We start from the raw sequence: 24,099 nt of genomic DNA on the forward strand, positions 1-24,099 counted from the left end.
CTACGTCCCAATCCTCACCTATGGTCATGAGCTTTTGGTAATGACCGAAAGAACCAGATCGCGGATACAAGCGACCGAAATGAGTTTCCTCCGTAGGGTGGCCGGGCTCAGCCTTAGAGATAGGGTGAGGAGCTCAGACATTCGGGAGGGACTAGCTAGCTATCATCTGTAATATTTATAAAAATTTAAAGTTTCCGCTGTGGCAGAGTCTGTATTAAAATCTATATTTTTCTCTGGATCAAGCTAACAAGACTCTCTCTGCCTGCGTCTGGTTTAGAAAATAATTAGCATTAGCCACTCACGGAGCCCAAGATGGCGTCATGGTGCCCATCCATGGCGACACACAGGCCACATAGCATTCACACCGACCCAAGGTGCATAGGGTCCCAGATTGCAACCCCCTCATTTTATGCTAAATGACTTCCATCTGCAGACATTCTCTCCATGATCCTACAGATGCCCTTTGAACTGTCTGATCCATAAGTTCTCCTTTTGGTTTTAGGAACATTTTTCTTGGCAATGCTTAAAACCGAGTAGAGATGTATTTGCTTCAGGATTAATGTTTGTGATGTAACCAAGCTGTGAGGAGGAAACAGTGATGGTACAGTCCAGACAGAAAGGGTACAGTCCAGTGTAACGTCCAAAAGGGTCGATTTTCACCTATAGCATAGTGACCTTTTATCTACAGCCTTAATCCACTTTCTGTTTAACCTTCTAAATCCAGAAGGTTCTGTTCAGCGCGTGTTTACATACCATGAAGACAAAACATTCAAACCAACATTCTCACCCAAGGTTCTTGCACTCACTGTGTGAACGCCAGACGTCAACATTCTTCACTCTGAATAAGTGAAGACTCCACGATGTTATAGTTATAAGTTAAATAATCATATATGATGAATAAACAAGATGTTTTAATCAAATGTTTGAATAATCTGTGCTTAAATCAATTAATTAGATATGAATATTGTTCTTACAATGATCCATTTATGTCTCAAATCAGTATGTGTTTGATTTAATAAGTTAGTCATTGTTTACCTCATACATATTACAATAAGATACACATTAAGGTGGGAAAAACACTCACCGTGAACTAGCTTGACTGTCTTTCATCGCTAATATATATATATATATATATATATATACATATACATATATATATATATATATATATATATATATATATATACTGGTTTTTAAAATTATTTCATGATGGCACCCCTTTGTTTCCATTTAAGTTTGATCTGAAAAATAGCAATCGCTCCAGAAAAATAAGATTTACATCCACCATTTAAATGCAGATTTCCATTATATGAGCATCTGATGGCCTTTTGAAACCTAATTGAAGAGGCAACAGGCAGAATGGTGACGGTCACCAGAGGGCAAAAGAGCTTTTCTACCAGCACATCCACCGAGAGCCCTATGAACAGACCATTTGCAAGTTTAACAAAATTACTACCTGGTTGTTCTGTGTTGATTACATATTTTTGTCGCAGACTGGACCGTTGTTTTTCTCTCTCTCTTCCAGAAATTGTTGCCAATTGACGAGCTGTTTCTGTTCCTCAGTTATCTGGCAACCGGCTATACACAAAGGGAACTTTGTCACAAGTGTAACATCCACAGAGCTACAGTGAGTAGAATACTTGTGTCATGGTCCAACTTTTTGTACACCTTGCTTGGATCTGTCTCCATCTGGATGGCACCTGATAGAGTGAACGCAAACTGCCCCGCAGATTTCAGTGTCCCTTACAAAAATACTCAGGTCATTCTTGATGGTACTGAAATGAGGTGCCAAACACCCTCCTCCCTTCTGCTCCAGAGCGAGGTGTATTCAGCTTACAAGTCGCACTGTACATTCAAAGCGTTGATTGGCATGTCCCCCCATGGAGCACTCACATTTTGTGTCAGCACTTTTTGAAGGCTCCATAAGTGACAATGAAATTTTCCGTCACTCCGGCATCTCCTCCCTCCTAACGCCCGAGATGGATGTAATGGTGGACAAAGGGTTTCTGATCGATGATCTAGTGCCCGGGAAAGTCCATCGCCCAGCCTTTTTGTCCAAGCAAGCCCAAATGTCAGAGATGGATGTGCTTAGAACCCAGTCCATTGCACGTCTGAGGGTCCACGTGGAAAGGCTCATCAGGAGGGTTAAAGAAAAACTTTTTGACACAGTCATCCCTCTTTCCATTTCTGGAAGTATTAACCAAATTTTTACTGTTGCATGTCTCCTCACAAACTACCAATATGGACCCCTGGTCAAAAAATGGGTGCTTGAGTAAAAGCTTGAAATTGGTACTGTCTGTTTAGTAGTATGTGGGAGAAGTAGCCAGTATTTGGAAAAATAATCTGCAGTTCTTTTCGTTACTGAATACAAAATTCTTACCTTTAATAGTGAAATGGAGATGAAAGTGTTACTACTAAGTTTGAACAGCTGTTTTATGGTTTTTAATTTCCCTCTGGGATTAATAAAGTATTGATTGATTGATTGATTGATTGATTGGTTAATATGTATTTTAAATTCATGTGTATAGTTATTCCCCAACAATAGAAGTAGCTGATTTTGTTTTTAAGTAAAATTGATGAAGAGCTAACACACACCCTTCCATGGTTAAATAAAGTTCAATGATAGATGTTTTACTGTTTATTTTGCAAATAAACCTGCCTTCCATTAACAACACTGTTGTTTGCTCTGTTTTGTGTGCTTCTTATTGACCGCAATAGATTTAAAGATGATAAATACTATTTTCCTGGAATTCAGAAATAAAAACACAAATTTCAAATGATCGACTATATTTTAACATACTTTGAATTTTATAACAGTAAACATATGAACATTTATTTAATGGTTTAAACACAGATATTAATACATAAAAAAAAATTGAACAACGTGGAAAATAATACAAATGCCTTTTCAAACCATGTAAGTTGATGACATTTAAGTCAGGAATAACAAGCTAACCATTTATGACATGATTATGATTTATGAGCTCACCCACATGACAGAACTCTCTAAATCGAGATGCAGTCACTCGTGGTCTCCGTACATTGTGCCAATCGGCACACACACTCAGCTCTCGCGTAGCACATTCTATGCTCTGGGACATTTCGAGGGTTACCTCAAGACTTTTCACGTGCAGCTGTTGCTTCCTGGAACAGACAAACATGCATTCAGATGGTTTCAGTCTGTAGTCTTGCAGAGGCAATGGTGGAGGAGGTGGAGAATTATGGAGGGTCTTCACTTTCTCTTTGGAGGGTTGCTGATAAGAAAGTGGACTTCCTTGTTGCATCTTGCCGAGCAGTGAGTCCACCAGTGGGATATCTTCGCCTATTCCCTTGTTGCAGACCATAGGCCGGTCAGCATCGGAGAAAGGTTGGTAGACTTCAGAAACCCGCAGAACCGAGAAGTCAGGAAGGTCCCCCGTCCCCATGAAGGCCTTTGTACAGTTTGCTCCTGAATGTTAAGAACACACATACAGAAAAATTGTAATCAATACATAAATATTGAAACCAATCATTTTTATTACTTGGTAGGCCCTATAACTCACTATATTACCACTGATGGCGTGTTTGAATCTGAAGCTCCTGTGCATGTGTCAAAAAACCTCTCACGGCATGCTAGTGTGCCGCGGCACAGTGGTTGAAAAACACTGATCTAGAGCCCTGTGTTAGAAAGCCCAGAGTAGTGAACCTTTTTTGATACAAGCTTCATGTGATTCAGAAAGCTTCATTTAGCCATCACGATATATTACCATGAGAATCTGCCGTTTGAAAACAGTAAACAAATTGCCCCCCATTCTGTATTAATTATTATTGCCCTATAAAATGCTGTGATATTATCTGAAACCCCATCAGTAGCCAGTACTTACTGCACTCCCTCTGTGGTCTTTCTTGTTTTGGGTTTGGCTGAGAGGACAACCATCTTCTCCACAGGGCCAGGCTTTATCCCCTATTAAAATATGGTCAAAATAAATATAATATATAAAGTTACATAAAAAATATTGTGATGATGATTGGACTCACCATAACTCTCGGCTTACGCTACTGTTGTTCACCTTCAGTGCAGCTTATCATTGGGGGAACAACTTGGACTTTCAACTGCGAATAGTGTGCAGATTGAAAGAGAAGAGCAACACAGTGGTTGCATAAAGCTTTTCCAGCCTTACACGTGCAGGTGAAGTCCAGCAGTTGCACAGGATTTTCATGGTCAGTAGGGGGCAGACTCACCAGTTGCACGTGTTGAAACCACAGAAACCAGAAGTTCCGGAAATGAGCGTATTGAACTTTCACAATAATAAAAAAATATTTGCGTTAAACTAAAACAGTATTTATTGCATTTATCTGTTTTTTTTAAATTTTTTTTCATTTATTATTAAATAGAAAAAAACAATACTAACAAATAAAATGAGGTTTCTCAAACCAAGAAAATGAAAAGGGAACAGAAAGAAGAAAACTTATGTTCTGCCCAATTTTAACTAAAATGACATTTTTACAATGAAATAACAATCATTATAAATTAGCCTAAACAAAGTAATTGCTCAACTGGTTAGCTAACTTGAGTTCAATTTGTAAAGTAGACAGAGAAAATTAATATTAATAATAACAATTCAAAAAGCAAACAGAGTTTTTGCACATATCCTATTCATTCATATATACATTAAAGTGCATTGCATGCCCATATGGTCGCACATACTTCATCTATACATACACATGTAGACATACACACGTAGTTTTAGCACCCGAGAATGCTGATTCACATCCCATTTAAAATAGTTTAATGCTCTTGAATAAACATTAAAATGTCAATTTAACAAATAAATAAACCCAATATTTACAACTTTTTCCAATATTTTTGACTTTTTTGGAGGAGCTGTATTACTGTAGGCTTCAACAAAAATATTTTTGTAGACATTAATTTATTTTTGTTTTCATGTAATTCTAGTTATTTTTCATTAATGTATGTAATCATCGAGAATCTTGAGAATCATGGGAAAGATAGAAATTTAAAACATTTCATTTTAAAGTTTGAAGACTAAATACACAGTCCAACATATTTAAAATAAGGTCAGAAAACGCGTGTTTTATTACTAATTAGGACCATGTTAAAAACCGAGTATATGTGGAATTACTTTTATTTTGAAATTTTGTTTCCGGAAACCGCTATCTACTGGGCTAATAGTGGACCTCAGCTGTTAAGGACCAAACACCAGCGCTGAATTGAGTATCAAATGTCACAGTTAGAACTCAGCTCCAAAGATTTACACTAGAGTCCAGTTTGTCACTAAGCGTGTTGCTTCAGCATCCATCCCGTTCGCGCCTGCCTGGTGTCTGTTAGCTCCCCGGCTGCTGACAGGGAGGATGGTTTTGTCAACATCCCAACAAGTCGCTCTGGCGTTCACGGCCGTGCTCTTCACGTTTGTCGTCCTGCCGAGATTATTCGGCGTCGGTGGAGGCACAGCGGCTAAAGAAACCAAATACGATCCTCGTTACAACAGGAAAGGTAGGAGATTTAGTTATTCCATAACGCGAGGAACGGATGTAACTGAACAAAAACCATGCTTTATTATTGTTTGTGATGAATTCCTATAATTTTGTAAACAGATTGGTCCTTCATTCTACTTTGATATCCGAATTTCTTAATTACATTAAAGTCGGTCTAAAACAAAAGCAACATTATTTCTCCTTCCTCTTTCCCCCAGGGGCGATCCTAGACTCTGTCATTTTTGGGGCTCAACCCAGATTAGATTAGTCAAATTTTATATTTAAATCACTTTTCATAGAGTTGTCACCCCACATTTCCACTGTATGCATAAGTGTCACATAATGTCTGCAAAGCATAATATGCAGCCAGTGCCCACTCACATCACACACTGTGTGTAAGGCACCAAAGGGGCACCAACCAATCTGTAAGACGCTCCTTCCGGCCGTCACCGAGCAGATCTGCTGCCAAAACTTGTGGTGCTTAGTGGGTTGTTTTAGTTGGATTCATGTGTTTAGCAGAGTTTCAATAGCTGAGCTTGTAGAAAAGTAGCTTTATTATTAGAGGTAGTAGCTATAGTGTTAGAGGCATTCTTTACATTATTTTATCATCCCGACTTCTTACTAGTGTTATTTTTGGGTGGACAAGAAAGTTTTGATCCGGCCTAGGGGTAGACCAATATATCTGTCGACTGATCTATCGGACCGATAATTGACATTTTTTATAAATCAACGTCCGCTGATATAGCTCCTTAGTCAAGCCAATTTAAAGTCAGGCACATCCCCGGGCAGTCTGGTGCTGAATTTAAGTATATTTTCACATTTCTGAATAGTACCTGCTTTAATAAATGCTCTAAAATGATTTCCAACTTCAATGTTCGAATGTCCAATGTCATGCTGCTCTGCTGTTATTTATTTTATTATTTTTTTTATTGCCCCTCGGGGCTAAATAAAGTTTTTCTGATTCTTATGAATCTCTTGTGATTGAGCTTGTAGATTTTCAGTTTTAATGGGAATGTTTTCCCCGCTCACTCTAAACCTCTCCATCCACTGTGACGTAAACACATCCTGTTGTAGTTTTGGTACTCTGTACACTCACTTCCATTTCATGGCTTCATTTTCTGATCCTCTTAATGGCTTCTTCCTGCATAATAACCCTCATAGACACAAACCCATTAATACTGGTGGGTTTCAGTGGCCTCCTCAGAGTATTTGATCATTTTGAACCACATTTTCATTTTCATTTATCACCACAGCAAGTTCCCGAGTTCCCTGAGCTGCAGGGATGAAGTAGGAATATTTGAAGCATTGTTAAATGATAAACGTAGTCAGATGAGTCTACGTGTTTCTGGAAACCTGCAATAACCCCAGAGATAAATATACAATCATTTTAATTTTCCTCTGTGGTTTTACCCAAGGTTCTTCCGCACTGAAATTGTAGAATCTCATTGTTCCTTTTTCCTTTGGTGTTCAGGTCCCGGCCCGGGTGCAGCCAGAGGCCACCCTATCAATGTAAACCCCCCCGGCTCAAGCCAGAGCCACGAGAACATGCAGCAGATGAAGAAACGTATGGAGCAGGAGCTGAAGAGCGACAAGTACAAGTCCAACAACAACAAGGGCTATGTGTTTACGCTGATGCCGCTCTACGCCATCGGAGTGGGACTGTTTGCAGCCTACAAGTTTCTGAAGGTAACTACCGTCCTGCAGCTGTCAGGCACTAATTCTGGGTGGTAACTGAAAAGTTTTTTTTTCCATACCTCAGATCAAGTCTTCAGACGACAAGACGCAAAAGGACAACATTGCAAAAGGGGCTAAAAAGTCCGTGGAGGCAGGTGAGCATCGCTGTTTGCCTTTCTGTGTTTTAGGGCTGCACAATATATCGAAAAATTATCGTCATCGTGATAACAGGACGTGCGATAGGCCCATCGCAAAGCACGTCAAAAACAGCGATAAATGTTTGGTTCAAACATTTCCATTCGTGTCATACATCAACTTTTTGAAAACCAGCTGTTTTTTACGCGGAAGTATTATTTGACCAATCAAATGTAGCCCTTCTGATATGTGGCCAATCAGATGGGTCCGTTCACGTAATACGCCCGCCCCCTACGTAGACCCTTAGGATGGGTAGAACGCAACACCCGAACTGAGTTAGCGGCGCCGTTCCCTTGTTCGTCATGCTGGCTCAGAGCAACGAACGCACTTTGTGCTGAGGTTTCTGGAATCAGCGCTGCTTTCAAACGTGAACGTGAGTCCGCTCGGTGTCGTTAAGCAGTTGATAATAACTGGGCTGACTCCGACACGTGCCGGTGAACCAACCCACCTACCACCATGTCGCTAGTGTTCCACCGGGTGGTGATGTTAGCCCCAGGCTCTGGTTAGCTTCCAGCTAAAAGGCTACAGCACTCTCCTCCCAGTCCCACCCTGCTAAAGAGGGCCTGGAAAAGTTCCCCCACACATCAAAGTGATTTTTCATTTATGAGCTTTTATAACCTTGTTAATCAGGATAGTTGATTTGCTGCTGCACATAAACTGTCAGTCAGAAGCTCTGCTAGCCGCTTATCTTAAGAGGAGCTAGTTCAATTTGTTAGCTTGTTATCAGAATCATAGTTGCGGTTTCATCATCTGAGATGCTTTTTAAGATCTAGGTAAACTTGTTCAATTTGGGGTTAAAAACAAACGTTTTCACATATTTTCCATGTTTTTTTTTGCCAGTTCCTCTTCTGAAAGGTAGACAATTGTTTTTCTCTTTCCTTCAGAAAATCTTAATATTCTCCTAGTTTGGCACAGCACAGTTCACTTTCCAATTGCAGCAACAGCCTTATATCATAACCACATAAGTGGAGAAAATGTTCAGTAGCAATGAGAGAATTTGCTGTTGCATTTAATTGATGTTAACTATTATTTAACATTTAAACTTATTTTCTGATATTTTTATTTATTCTAAAAACCCTGGTAAGGGATGCTTTTCTGTATTTGGAGCATCAGAAAAAGTTTTATGGTGGAGGTGATGTTTTAAAGTCACTGAGAAACTGCATGCATGCAGTTTGTTGTTTTGCTGCTAATACAGTAGCAGGTGCAGCTGCATATTTTTGCAATAAAAATGTTATGTTGTAATGGAATTCATGCATTAGTTTTTGTTTGCTTTGAACCCAGAGCAGACGTCACACACCAGACGACATCAACACTGCATACTTTAGTATTTGTTCATTTATCGTGAGTAATATCGATATCGCAATATTAAGCACTGTTATCGAATATCGCAGGTTTTCCTAATATCGTGCAGCCCTACTGTGTTTTCTCTCTGGCTGCATGTTTTTAATTAGCAGTACTAGTCCACACAAAAGGATTTGTTTAGCGTGTTTGTTTTTCACAGAGCACCAGCTAAACGAGTTGGAACAAAGGCTGGCCCAAACGGAAAGGATGCTGAACTCCATCCTCACTCAGCTTGACCCTCTCACTAACTGGTGAGAAACATCATTTGTGACCCCTGACCTTTCCCTAAACCTAGTGAGGCTTTAGATCTTGTTCTGGGTTCTTCTGTTCTTGGGTTTCTTTAGGACATATTGTTACATGTTGCTTATTGAGATCTTTTAGCCTGATTTGTGTTGCTAGGCAGGTGGTTTCTTATGAAATAATGAGTTAAACGCTGTATTTTGTATTTACTTGGGTTATCTTAGTCTCATATACACATATCACACCTTTTCTGTGAAACATTTCAAAGGAACTGTCTGACTGAATAATTTACTCTTTTGTTTGTGTTCAGTGTGAAATCTGTGGCTCAAGAGCAGAAGAATGAGATCATGTCTCAACTCCAGACCATTCGGTACCTAATGAAGAAGAGGGGGATGGACTGTCCTCCTCTGAATGTCAAAGGTGGGCTGATGGGGCAAAACACACGTAAACATTTTGCTGCTTATTAACATTTTTAGGGTCGGCTGGACCCATTCTGGCTCCACTGTCTCACTCCAGTTTGATAGGTGAGGAAAGTAAGCTTCAGTAAATGTAAAAGGGTTAAGGGCTGGTGACTGATTGCTTTTTAACTTTTTAATAAATAATCAAATGTTAAATTAATCTTAAGCAGCATCCCATCATGCAAGTGAAACTCTAAAAATTAGAATATGGTGCAAAAGTCCATTTATGTCAGTAATTCTACTTAGACTGAGAGACCATCTAAAGGCTCAGGAACCCTTTGCAGGTGTTTGGATTCATTAGAGTGTGACACTTTGAGTCTAGGATATTAAACCTTTTCACAATATTCTAATTGTCTGAGATTTTGTATTTGGGGTTTTCATAAGCTGTAACCATCCCAGTTATAACAAATAAAGGTTTGAATTATGTGGCTTTGCATGTTAATGATTCTATCTCATATATTATTTTCACCTTTTAAGTTGAATTACTGAAATAAATGAACTTTTGCACAATATTATTCAAGTTTCTCCTGTGAAGGGTGTACGCTGACACGTAGGGTTGGGCATCGTTTGATTTTGAACGATTCCGATTCCAATTCCTCGTTTCGATTCGGGTTCCTATCGATTCCCGATTCCGATGCTTTCAAGACATTCCATGTTTTAAATGAGCGAGCCAACTGCAGGTCCTACTTGATGAAAAAATCTTAACCTCAACATTTATTTTAATTCTATGAACAATAACATCCCCTTCATTTAGACAACAACATGTTTTGGAGAAAAAAGAAAAAGACTTGCAGCACAACCAGTGTGTTTGTTTCTGACCACAACCAAAGTCTGGAAGAAGCCTCTGGGATGAGAGGCTAAATGTCTCCAACATCCAGCTGTTTTCAGCTAAAACTCTCAGGATGATCATGTCCAGGATGACCGAGAACCTAAACCTCCATGCTGCAGCAGAATTCAGTCAGAACAGAAAGTGAAACTTAAATGAAGCTGCTGTCAGTAACAATCTAACAGATTTTAAACATTAAAACTCAACAGAAATAGTTCAGAAAGGAAATACATTTTATTTATTATTATTACTATAATTATTTATTGTGGCAGAAGCTGGTGTGGTCCACCACGGAGAAAGCTGCTCTAGCATCATGACTTTAATTATTCTACAGGTTACGGTTCAGCCTTCTGACACTCACACACACACGAGTGTTGGTGAGCGGCTGCGGCTGACTGCTGACGCTCCGTGTGTGTTTTTATTTCTGCAGTGAGACAAACGAGTTTGTTCCTGAAAGTTTCTATTAAATCCACCGTGTTGACGAATTTTAACAAATTTCCTCTACGCTGCAGGAGTTAAAGTTTACATTACGGAGTAAAAGTTCAGCAGACGCTTTTGTTTATATCTGGGTGGGGGGAGGGGGTACTCAGTGCACAAAGACAGCTGGTGTGATCAGCTCTGAAAAGCGTTGATCACAATTTGCAGATCATGTTTATTTTTCACTGAGATCGAAATAGGAATAGGAATCGAAATAAAAAACTTTTAAACGATTCCGGGAAAAACTAACAGTTGGTCCCGGTTCCAGTCGATGCTCGATGCCCAACCCTACGTGACACGACAGCAGAGGAAAGTTGGCAATTAGTTCAGGGATGGGACTTAAGTGTTGCACTAATTCAGACTGAGTCCAACTGAACATTTGCAGATTAATCTTTTGCAGCCCAGTGAGAGTTTGGCTTGACGTTGAAACGACAGACTGAGTAAAAAAACAAGATGTTAAAGCTGAAAGCCACAGTCACACCTTGTGGTGCAACACTGTTGTAGATGTCCACCACATTTTTGAATTCATCCCGAGCATTTTCAAGTGGTTTTGCATCTGATTTTACTTTTCTGAATGTTGCTGAATTGGAAAACAAAGCACCTTGGATACAGAAGTGTGTCTGTCAGCAGCATGTGGGAAATCTGATGTAGGTTTTGTGAATCACGGTGTGTTGTTGTGTCGGAGCAGATTTACTCTACAACAAGAAGAGTTCCAGATGTGGTCTAACAGTCTGCATCTGCTTTGGGCTCCTGAGAGAAGTCTGAAAGGTCAAACTAGACGAGAAACTGTTACAAACTTTTTGTCTTTCAGGCGCTTCGTGCGAACGTAATCTGGATGATCTCATCGAGTCCCTCGGCGCCAGCGACTCCTCGGTAGCAGAGGACCAGCATCCCCTTGCTGAGACAGCACCAGCTGCTGAGGAAGTGTACGAGAAGCTTTCTGATGGTAAGGATGACGCCGCGGCAGAAGGAGAAGAGATGACCGAGCAAGGGCCAGAAGAATCTGATGGAAAAGCAGACAAAGAGGATGTCAGAGCAGAAGAAGACAGTGAAGAAGAAGATGACTCAAAGCTCCCTGCTTCTTTGGATGAGTCAAGTGAAACAATGATGGAGGAAGTTGGAGCAGAGCAGCCTTTGACGAGCCTCAGGCGTCGCAACAGGCCTGAATGAACTCACAAGGACTTCCTCTGTGTACAGAAGTTTATTAGGAATATTTATTACCAGACCGTGTGTTTGCTAGGATGAGATCACTAACAGTAAATACAAAGGGCTCGGTTTTCTCCATCCAACCACAAAGAGCAGCTGCTGGAGAGGTTAAAGGTCATCGACTGGCTGTGGAAACATTATGACCTAATGGATACTTTACCTGAATGGCCTCAGTTTGTAGAAACGGATAACTTCTAACTGGGGTGGAGAGTTATGATTGGGCCTGATTCAACGTTGCTGATGTTCTATCAGGGACTAGTTCTTGCTGGGGAGTGTGAAGCGGCTGGGATGAGGATCAGCATCTCCAAATCTGAGACCATGGTTCCCCACCGGAAAAGGGTGGCTTGCCAACTCCGGGTCGGGAGAGAGGTCCTCCCCCAAGTGGAGGAGTTTAAGTGTCTCAGGGTCTTGTTCACGAGTGAGGGAAGGAGGGAGCGGGAGACCGACAGGCGGATTGGTTCAGCGTCTGCAGTGATGCGGACACTGAACCAGTCTGTTGTGGTGAAGAAGGAGCTGAGCCAGAAAGCCAGGCTCTCGATTTACCGGTCAATCTACTTCCCAATCCTCACCTATGGTCATGAGCTTTGGGTAATGACCAAAGAATGAGATCGCGGATACAAGCGGCCAAAATGAGTTTCCTTCGCAAGATGGCCGGGCTCAGCCTTAGAGATAGGGTGAGGAGCTCGGCCATTCGGGCGGGACTCAGAGTAGAACTGCTGCTCCTCCGGATCGAAAGGAGTCAGTTGAGGTGGTTCGGGTGTCTGGTCAGGATGCCTCCTAGATGCCTGCCTCCTGGTTGCCTCCCTAGGGAGGTGCTTTGGGCATGTTCTGCCGGCAGGAGGCCCCAGGGTCGACCCAGGACCACCTAGAGGAAATACATCTCTAGGTTGGCCAGGGAACGCCTGGGTGTCCCAGCTGAGGAGCTGGCGTACTTGGCTGGGGAGAGGAATACCTGGGAGGCCCTACTTGGGATGCTGCCCCCGCGACCCGGACCCCCAGATAAGCAGAGGAAGGTGGGGTGAGGCTACAGCTAAGCTAAACCTCAGAGTTTCCAACCCTGGTTCTGGAGGTTAGCTGTTGGTTTTAATCAGTAGTGATTAAAGGGGTTCTTCAGAGCCTGATGAGCTGATGAACAGGTGACTCAATCACACAATCAGGCGTGTTGGAGAAGGAAAACTAAAACATGCCTGGTCATAGGCCAAGTTAAGTAAAATATCCAAAATTCAGAATAAATAGGACTGATTTTAGGTTAAAGTTTATTTAAGCCAATTAGAAAGTGTCTGAGATTAGAAAATACTTTGTGACAGATTCCGTGTTAGCTTGACTCTTTGATCGGAACTAATTTTTCTCTCCAAACTGAGGCTTTTCAGTGAGCTCTCTACTGGTAAAGTTCATCATACAACCCCTCCTAAAACAATCCAAATGCTCTCTTTCTGGTTGGTCACGAGGACACCGAGCCACTCTGTGTTGTTCTTACATCAGAGTTAAACTTTCACTCCTCTGCTGCGCCCGTTCCACAACGTTCACCTTTATGTGTTCATATCTGCACGAGCTTGATCTTCACATCCGAACATTTAATGCACTTTTATCACAGGAGGTTGTTTCTGTTGCTCTAACTCATCAGTTGGCTGCATTCCAAACCCGATGGAGTTAACCTGCTGTTTAGCTTAATATAAATTGTACCTCCGCTAGAAGGTCTTACTGTAAAAACGGGTCCGGGTTTTAAAAGTTTTTATCCCAGAGAGAATAACGCTGAAGCTTCCGGGTGTGGTTATAAACGTGAGCCGGGGCTCGGGGCATGCTGTTGCTGCGTCACTACTTAAACTGCATGTTCGTTTGCACATTAGGAGTGCATGAAAGACAATCATTTTATCAGCTAGAAACATAAAATCTCTGTTTAACTTAAGAGTCCCACACTAGTTACCACTTTGCCTTATTTCCTTGTTATTGTTCAAATATTTGTAAGAAGTTGAAAAAACTCAAGTTTGGGGTTTGGTTTGGTTTTGACCAGCTGTCAGAGTAACTTTCACTGTTGCCTGGACTTGATGACACCTTGTGAAGAATAATTCAGCATAATTACATTTTTATCATTGGTAATTTTATCTTTATATTAAACCAAAGCATTAATATTACATTAATTATGCTCACTGTGACCGATTTATTTAGATGGAAAGAGTTTGGATGTCAAACCTCGACTCTTCCCTGTTTAGTTCTGACACTTCAGATTCAGCTCTTCAGTCTGTTACAACCCAAATGTCTGCCTTAATTTGTTTACATTAACATGTTTATTTACCCTGTGTTGAATGTTGTGTGTTTACTGTGGGGGCTGAGCCAACAGACTCGACTTGCCTTGATAGAATGAGATGAAATGAGATTAAGAAGTCACAATCCTTGTAAATGGTACATTTATTTATGTAATCATAAACACAGGATAATTAAACAGATGTAGTTGGTATCTGTCTTAATTCAGCCCTAACCCTATTAAAACAACACCCCATAATAAAACTTTAAGTAAAGTATTAATGCTTTCTTATCCGTCATTAATATGAGTTTTAAGCTCTGGTGTTCCATAAAGGTTCTCCTGGAGGTGTCCTCAGTGTGGAGGACTTTCTGTAACCAGCAGATGGCGCCACATGAATATCTAAAAGTTAACGCGGCCTGAAGGACATGGTCTACTACATTTATGACAATATTGTCACAAATATTAAGTTTTCATTTTGTTATCAATGAAAACCATTTAAACATATATTTAAGAGTGGTCAGATGCTGGGCAGAGGGATGTGGGTTATCCATAACTTTCCACAATCATTCCAAGAAGCTCATACAGACCAGCATTTGCATTTCGACTCACATCACCCACTGGAGCACTAAATAGAGGCTAACAACCCTTCAGAGGCGGGGTACCCAGAGTATTTTCTGCTCGTTAAATAACAAAAGACAGCTACAGCTTATAAATGTGACTCTCCCATATTCCAGTTAGAATTCACAAAGCTCCTCGGATGAGAAGCGAAATTTCTTCAAGAAACCAAAGAAGTCCAGTTGCCTTCATTTGAACCCTTTGGGATTATGATGACCTGGATGACTGAGAACCTTTACCAGCGTATTCCAAGAAGCTGTGGATATTTTTGGAAGTGTCTTCCAATCCTAACTTCTAATTAGACCTTGATGAGTTGAATAACAACTTCCCGTCATGTAGCTCAGGAAAAAGATCTGGGATTCAGCGCAAATGAGCGCGGCTCCTGCAATTAGGAGGGCAACTTTTAATCAGCTCGCTTGTCTACCTTTGGGACTCCTGCCTAATTCCATCCAAGGGCCCGTGGTTAGCAAGATAATTTCGAAATAAATCCGTGCCACAGCTATGAATGGAACTAAATGTATTTACAACACATCCTTGGTGGACCGAGGGTGAACTAATTCTCTACACAGCTCCCTTCAGGGCCACGCCGGACTTCTAATCACAGCAAAATGCTCTCTGGAGTGTTCCAGCTTTCATTAAGAGTTTCTAAGTGTGAGGAACATTTATGAACAAATTCTCTTTGATCTGTTGTCTTACAAGGCTGCTTCTCTGATGGGATATTATTCCCTCTAACCTAGCATGAGAGATAAATGTAAATATTAGTGGAATTCTGTGTATTATTGTTGCTTTCATTTAATTAAAAATTGCATTTCTGCAATATTTTGTTTTCTAATAGAGTTGGGGGGTGGCCATCTGGTTAAAGTACATCTAAAGCAAGAGCTGTGTCTGCATTCTCGGTGAGCTGATTCCCTTATGGGTTCGACTCCATTCTGTTTATGACGTTCATTGACAGTTTTTCAAAGTATGGAGAGGAAGATGGCTGTTTCAGGAGGGCTTCATCACTGCTTTATGCAGACGATGTGGCGTTACTCTGATTGGTCCTAACGCTGTCCAGTTGTCTGAGGAGACAGTTTGAAAGAAAGCAATATATTCTGCCCCACACTGGGTTACAATTGGTTTTGTCCAGTTTATATATTTACAAACAGTGGGAACGAGAGTTTGGGCAGCCTTGTTAATCTTCATGATTTTCCTGTGTAAATCGTTTGTTGTTACAATAAAAATTTCAGCTAAGTATATCATATAGGAGAGACACGGTGATATTTGAGAAGTGAAACAAAGTTTATATTTACAGAAAGTGTGCAATAATTGTTTAATCAAAATTAGGCAGGTGCATAAATTTGGACACTAACATACCTATATTATGATATGAATATTTTGATTCCAAAACCTTTAGAATTAATTATTGGAACTCAAAATTGGTTTGGTAAGCTCAGTGACCCTTGACCTCCATACACAGGTGAATCAAATTATGAGAAAGAGTATTAAGGGGGCAATTGTAAGTTTCTCTCCTCTTTGAATCTTCTCTGAAGAGCAGCAACATGAGTCACAGAACAACTCTCACATGAACTGAAAACAAAAATCTTTCACCATCATGGTTTAGGGGAAGGAGACAGACAGCTGTCTCAGAGATTTCAGCTTCTGTTTCCACAGTTAGGAACATATTGAGGGAATGGAAGACCACAGGTACAGTTCTAGTAACAACTCAAAGTGGCACACCAAGAAAAATCTCAGATAAACAGAGAATGATGAGAACAGTCAGAGTCACCCCACAGAGCAGCACCAAAGACCTACAATAGCATCTTGCTGCAGATGGAGTGGTTGTGCATCGTTCAGCTTCCGCGCAGTTTCCACATCAGAGGCTGTATGCAAGAGCGATGCAGAGGAAGCCTTTTCTCTGCCCACAGCACAAACAGAGCTGCTTGAGGTATGTTAAAGCACATTTGGACAAGCCTTCATTCTCATATATACATATTCATGTTGGAATAAGGTGGTGTGGACTGATGAAAGTAAAACTGAGTTATTTGGCCATAACAAGGAGCATTATGCATGGAGGAAAAAGAACACAGCATTCCAAGAAAAACACCTGCTGCCTACAGTTAAAACACGGTGGTGGTTCCATCATGCTGTGGGCCAGTGCAGGGACTGGGAATCTTGTTAAAGTTGAGGAACGCATGGATTCCACTCAATATCAGCAGATTCTGGAGACCAATGTCCAAGAATCAGTGACAAAGCTGAAGCTGCACCGGGGCTAGATCTTTCAACAAGACATCGACCCTAGACACTGCTCAACAACATCTACTAAGGCATTCATGCAGAGAAACAAGTAGAATGCACAGGAATGCCCATCTCTGTCCTCAGACCTGTATATTATTGAAATGCTGTGGTGCGAATTAAAGAGAGCTGTCCATGCTCAGAAGCCATCAAACCTGAATGAACTAGAGATGTTTTGTACAGAAGAATGGTCCAAAATACCTTCAACCAGAATCCAGACTCCCACTGGTAGCTAATAAGTGTTTAGAGGCTGTTATTTCTGCAAAATGAGGATCTACTAAATATTCAATGCATTTCTTTTTTGTGGTGCCCAAATTTTTGCACCTGCCTAATTTTGTTTAAACAATTATTGGACACTTTCTGTAAATCCTATAAACGTTGTTTCACTTCTCAAACATCCCTGTTTGAGTCTCCCATATGATATATTTAACAGAAAATGTTCATCTTAACAACCATTTATACAGCAAAATCCTGAAGATTAACAAGGCTGCACAAACTTTTGCACCCCACTGTATGTGGCATGGTCTGGCTACCAAACTTCAATAGTAAAATCATCACTCATCATTTGGACAAGACATTTCACCTGAAAATGACAATTACAATGGTTTATGTTACATACTTGTTTTGCATTTGGTTTTATTTTAGTTCAACGTCCTTTTAGAGTTTGTGAGAGCATAATGTAGTCGTAGTTCCTTTTTCAAAAGTTTCTGAAATGTGTGTAGGGATGACAAATTTTCTATTTTACTGTCAATTGTATTCCAAATCACAGGGCCTTTGCATACAATACTGAAGTTAGTACATTTACAGTTTTTTCCCTTCAGCTTATTTTTTTTTTCTAGTATTATGTTCATGTATCATATAAGTTATAGGGATGAGTTGACAGAGTATTTCATTTGCCTATGAACTATCTTATACATCATGCATGTATTGTGAAAGATGTTACTCTTGGTAAGCTTCAGGAGCTTGAGCCTGTAAAAAGCAGATCAGAGGGAGCGTTAACCTCAGACCATGATATAACACGTACATCACTTTCTTCTGCCGGGCAGGTACAAGATAGATGGATACCTGTTACACCGTATGATATTGCAGTAATTTAAATGTGGTTCAGAGTTTTATACAATGTCATGAGAGCTTCAAGAGAAAGGTGATGTCAAATTTTATAGAACAGACCAACATAGTTACATAATTTTGTTAAAAAATTCATCAATATGTTTTTTTAATTAAAATGCATCAATAAATATTGCTAAAAATGTTGTATGTTGAACTCTTTCAATAACCTTTCCACTATATCTACATGTTCAAGTCAAGTCAACACATTAAAACAGCTGAGCTTCATAAACACACAGAGATCATCTAAAACCCGGGGTTTGCATTGCTGTAGTGGAGAAACGTCTGTAGTTTGACTGAAACTACATGTCAGCCTCTGCTTTTTAAATGTATTCAGTTTTTATTGTATTTTTTGTGGCTGTCATACTTGACGTAGAACATTTACTATTTAAATTTCTTGAAAAAAAAAAGAAGTTACATCTCTTTATTCTGTCTCTAAAGGAGTTAAAAACAGAATTCATCACAGTACAAAGAAAAAAAACTCAACTCGTCAGTCTTTTGTCTTTATTTGAACGAGCTGAGTTTTTATTTTAGGTTTGAAACAAAAAAGAATCCTTTTGTTTCCTGGATGTCTTTAAAGTCAGACCTCTCAGAGGGAGGAGGTGTTTCATCAGACGTGAAGCCAGCAGAAAGTGTGTGTGGATCTGACTCAAACTCACCTTGAAAGGATGAAAAGGCTTCTTTTATTTCTGTCATGAAGAAAAATATTGGTTGTAATTAATAGATTTGAAAAACAGCAAGAACTTTTTACTCAGAGTCTTTCACTGAAAACCTCAGTTCTCTTAACCTTGTTAGCCTTCTCCGTCTAGAATCTACAAGGAAGTTGGACAATGAAGTCAAGTTTGCACTAAAGCATATACATTGCTGTCCTAAGTAAAAATGTGGCATCAAAACAAGCCAGATGTTTTCCCTTAAAGTAATATTTAAATAAAATTGATTTAGCAGGAGTCTGCCATTGTTATTTACTTCTCAAAGCATTCTGGGTAGTGATGGTTGCATCACTTATCTGGTTCACACAGCTGACAGTGCTGCGAGCAATGAACGCGGCTTCGGTTTAGCCATACCAGTTTGAACCTGAGGGGCAAGTGGGTAGCGAGGAAGGAAATAGCCAGTCAGCAGAAGGAAATGAAGACCAGAGACACAAGGATGCGAGCGAGGGGCCCAATCACTGATGCTCATGTCTGCATGCCCATGCCGATGGAGATAGAGCGTTTGCTGCAAAGAGCTCAATTTTATAGAAGCAGCTAGCCACGGTATTACAGAAACACATAACAAAACATTCATAAACTACCTTTATTACATTATCACAGAACCAAACCATAAAAAAAATCTGAATTTTCTTTATTATAGCGAAATAACATTACCAACATTATTCCATTATTATCAGATACTCCATGCATCACTGTGCACCAATTAAGAGGTTCTTTGAGCAACGCTTGTAAGCCTCCGTGACCGGGCTAGTGCAGGGCTTCCAGATAGAAACCAGGTGACGGCAAGTCAAAGACAGTAGCTACACTATGAAATACAAGTTCAGTGGCCTGTGTGTCTCTTCACCTTACTGTTTTGTGAATATATATATATTATATATATATATATATATATATATATATATACATATATATATATACATACATATATATACATACATATATATACATACATATATATACATATATATATATACATATATATATACACATATATATAATTGCTGCAGTCTACATTTATGCATCATATTGCCAGTTTACCTGGCAGATGCATGGCCAGCTAGAAGGATACACAGTCATCCCATCTTGTGCAAGGATGGTCTATCCTGAACCAAGTGGCAGATATACAGGGTTTGACACGGCAGATGTTCACGTAGAGGTAGATGAGGCCCGGACACATTATAATGATATACAGTTCACAGGAACATAATTTTTTTCTCGTTTCTGCTGTGTTCCAGATCCTGCTACTCTCAATCAGTGACATAAGTGATGCTTTTTAGAATTTTAGAGTAAACTTTAGAGTCTTACATGTATTTTGATACCAAAACAGCTCAAATAAATCTTGTAGTTTATGAGATATACTCAATTCATTTTGAGCACGTCTTTTTCCAGAAAATATTTGAAAAAATGGCCTAGTGTTGAAGAGGTTAATGTTTTGTCCTACCACATCATCAATAGTTTGACAAGTTAGAAGTGGGCAAAAGTTTTAGCCTTTTTACATAAAACTACAAACATAAATGTATTTCAACTAGTAACTCATACAGCCAATCGAATGTTCATAATACTTAATGATACTCTTTTTTAAAATGAATATGAACACTGGCATTGGTGCAAGAGGAAAGTGAAGATTATAGTAAAAAATAATATGGTGCCATCATTTAACATGCTTCCCAGATCTCATATTTAATCTTTTTCAGCCCTATTGCCCTTCTGTTTGTTGGTTTCTTTTAAATGTTTTGCATAACGTTCTTCTCTGTAGGAAAGGCTTGGACACATATCTGTTCCTTTGTTGTCTTTTGACTGAAAATCAAATCCAAAAGCGACACAAAGTGTCATTTCAACCCTTCTCTGTAACAACAGCTAAGCTAAATGCGAATGCCAAAGCTAATGTCTACAACCAATTTGCATCATCATCCCACAATGCCTTGCACACTCAAAAACATGGCTGCCCCATAACTCTAAAGTAGTTTGAAAAGCTAAGATTGTATAAATAAAAAAACAACATTTTTTACTGTGTTTTCATGTAGTGGAGATGCTTTGTAACATCACTAGAGCAACGCGTCTTTATATCCAGGGTTCCTTTGAAAGGATTTGAGTGTTTATAGATAATTACCATCTCATTCTAAGCAGAAGGGCCCGACCCTGTCCGTGCTTGCATACCTGCTGGAAAGCCCTCATAAAGAAGGATAATGGCATTTTGTGTCTCCGCACCAACGCAGACGGAGAAGCATCAATTAGGCTTAATCCAGAACAACAAAGCTATTTCCCCAAACTGTGGCCATTCGGGAAGATATTTACAAATACGTAAGATTTTTATAACTTTTACACAGGAACATGCTTCTAAAAAGCCTAAAAAACTCTTAATATTTTAATATTTTGATTTTGACATTTGAAGATGGACTTTCCTAGTTTTTGGTAAAATACCAGTGAAATGTCCCTGTCCTTGATGCACATAAACATGTTCTTAAGTATTTTTTGTATAATGTCCCACGGGAAAGCCGCCAAGGCTTCTGGCATCTCCCTCTGGGACTGAATCTGTCAGGCAAAATGAACAGGGCAAGAACTATTCTACAGGGTTCTTAGTATTTTTTTCATCCTTACTCCATTTTTTCTCCAGTTCCTGATAGAGATCGGCAATCTGGCTGTTCTATTTTTAGTCCTGATATTACCTCAAGGCAGACGGAGCTCCGGATGCTGTTTGTAACTTTTAGGACAGAGACGACGATGAAAGGAAAAGAACAACTGAATCAAACTCTAATTAACATTCTGGAGTTTGCTCAAACTACCACAACACAAGCTGATGCAGAAACGTTTCTCACAAGTAATATTTGTGCTTTTCCCTAAACTTTAAGTTGTTCTCTGGATGATCCGTCGCTCCTTGGATGTTAGTGTCATGTGAGCAAAAGGCATGTCTACAGTAGTTCTCACTAACCACGTGGACACATTCATTTCAAATCCAGTTAAAATCCCAGCGGAAGCACGTCTGTCTCCATAAATGGAGCACTCCTGTGAGTCTGAGGCTCTCAGATGGATACATTCATTACCACTTCTTTTGAGACGGTGATTCATTTCCTTCCATTAATGGACACCCAGCTGATTTACATTCACATGCTCAGAAGTTAGACCGTAATGTAAAAGGAACGGGGGGGGGGGGGGTCATAAGGCAGGGACATCTTCTGCTTGTTTAGCGAACACAAGCTAGTAGAAACTGGGTCACTCAATCGACATAAATACTGGACAATTCATTTCCATAGGCTCCAATAACACGTTTTTGAGGCCAAATGGGAGGTGGCCACCACCGCCATTTTGACCGTGTCACAGGTTCCGTCAAGCCCAGACAATTCCACAAAAGGGAAGAGAGGTGGAGCTGAGGGTGGGGCTGTAAGGCTGGGATCAACTGGCGACACCCGGTCGAACTAGCTACAAGCTGACCTGAAGCTAACCCAAAGCTAATGCGGAGGTGGGAGCTAAGCTAACGGAGGTAGCAACCTAGCTACAACCAGAGTTAACTGTGCACAACACCAGAGCTTCTGAGTCAGAGATACACCGGGCTGACCGCTGGGTAAAACCGGGTGGAAATAGAGGTCTCCGAGACCTCCACAAGCCGGCAGCCGCACAGCAGACAAGCGCCGCTGCGTTCTGAGATGCGCAGAGCTGCCGCTGGGGAGAACTGGGTGGAAAGGTTTCCATCCCAGAGCTCAACAAGCCAGCAGCCCGCGCAGCAGACAGAAGCCGCGATCAGACAGAGCTGCGCCAAGCTGCGGGGAGGGGAGAACGGGTGGAAAACATCGGTCTCCCGAGAGCTCCACAAGCCGATAGTCGGAACCCAGTTCCACCAACATGTTATATTTCAACCCATTTTCTAAAGTGCAGCATTATGTTAAATGCACTGAGTTTTGCCCTATTACATTTAAATTTAATGGTTAAACAGTACATGCTAAAATCTAAGCTCAGCTCGGCAGTGCCCTAAAATACATAAATATAATTTTACTTACCGAAAAAAATGAAGTGGAGACTCCTTGGACGCTCTATTAGTGCAATTAACGCCACAGCAAGTCATTTTGTCCAACAATTTCACAAATAATATCCAAAAAAGAATACACAAACGCAGACACTCAAAATCCCGGAGCAGTGTCCAAGCCAGACCGAGGCTCTACTGAGGCCTTTCCACAGAGCTAGCTCTGCGGTCACGTGGGTCTGATGCTCATTAATTATTCAGAATTTTAGGCTTCAAATACACTTAAACAGAAGAGTGAGAAAAAAATTCATCCCCCTCAGAGTCGTCATGAGTATAAACTAGATAATTTAAACCAAAAACATGTTTTGGTACCAGGCTGTAAACATGTTTATTTCTGCTGTGAAATTGGTATTTTTAACATGGGAGTCAATGAGGATTTGCTCGCTTCTGACACCAGCCCCCAGCGGATGAGGGTGGAACTGCAATTTTTGGTACTTCAGGGTTGGCCTCAATTTTTGAGCTGCATTGTGGGGGTTTGGGTCACTCAGAGGTTGCAGTTCTTCAAACCAGCCTTACGTCAGGGGATAATGGTGCATGTAATCATGGGAAAGTCACCTGCTGGGTCCTTTTGTTGAGTAAGCTTCCCTTAAGATGTCACTCCTTCCTGTTTTCACAGAGGCTGTCAGATGACGGGCCTTCTGGTTAACAGTTGCTTCCCTTTCCTCTCAGTTAAACCTGTAGGGAGCCTATGAACTAGACCAAATTCTTGCTGTGCAAAGTTTGGTAAAGTAAATAATACATTTATTTAGTCTGGCTTGCCAGGCTACCTGCTAGGGGTTTAGCGTTAACCGTGATTTATCTAATGCACAAGTAGTGCTGCAAGAAACTGACAGTGATTCTAGTCTGGGACGTAATTTTGGGGGGGGACGGGTGGGACATGTCCCCCCCACTTTTTCAAAAGGCAGTTTTGGTCCCCTGCACTTTTTTCCGTCCAAAAACAATGTTACGCTCCATTAAATGGATTTGGTTGAGCACTAGGACCGAAACGGAAACCGGTTTACTATTAGACCCGCCCAAAAGCTAATCTATTGGCTCTGCTGATACTTGCTAACGTATTATTGGCTGTTGCTGCTGTCACTCAAGTTGTAAACAGTCAGAACGTGCTCACGTTGTTTTGCTAGTTTGGAGCCGCTAGGGAACACCGGTACTGAGTCACATCGTCAACTAGACGCTGTGTAATATCAGAGCTCATCTCAGCTTCCATTACATAACATTTGAATAAGTGTTCATTTGTGAGTCTTTGGTAG

At 40.5% G+C, this 24,099-nt stretch overlaps 1 protein-coding gene across 1 annotated transcript; it reads left to right on the forward strand.

Moving 5' to 3' along the window:
• Positions 1-5,150: 5,150 nt before the first annotated feature.
• On the forward strand, positions 5,151-12,089 carry ccdc107 (coiled-coil domain containing 107). The gene is made up of 6 exons (XM_015977269.3): positions 5,151-5,494; positions 6,947-7,161; positions 7,235-7,304; positions 8,846-8,936; positions 9,236-9,345; positions 11,498-12,089. The coding sequence occupies exons 1-6, from the start codon at positions 5,353-5,355 to the stop codon at positions 11,854-11,856; spliced, it is 987 nt and encodes a 328-aa protein (XP_015832755.3). The 5' UTR covers positions 5,151-5,352; the 3' UTR covers positions 11,857-12,089.
• The last annotated feature ends 12,010 nt before the right edge of the window (positions 12,090-24,099 follow it).

The sequence above is a fragment of the Nothobranchius furzeri genome, chromosome 1 (genome assembly GCF_043380555.1).
Source record: "Nothobranchius furzeri strain GRZ-AD chromosome 1, NfurGRZ-RIMD1, whole genome shotgun sequence".
Taxonomy (NCBI): domain Eukaryota; kingdom Metazoa; phylum Chordata; class Actinopteri; order Cyprinodontiformes; family Nothobranchiidae; genus Nothobranchius; species Nothobranchius furzeri.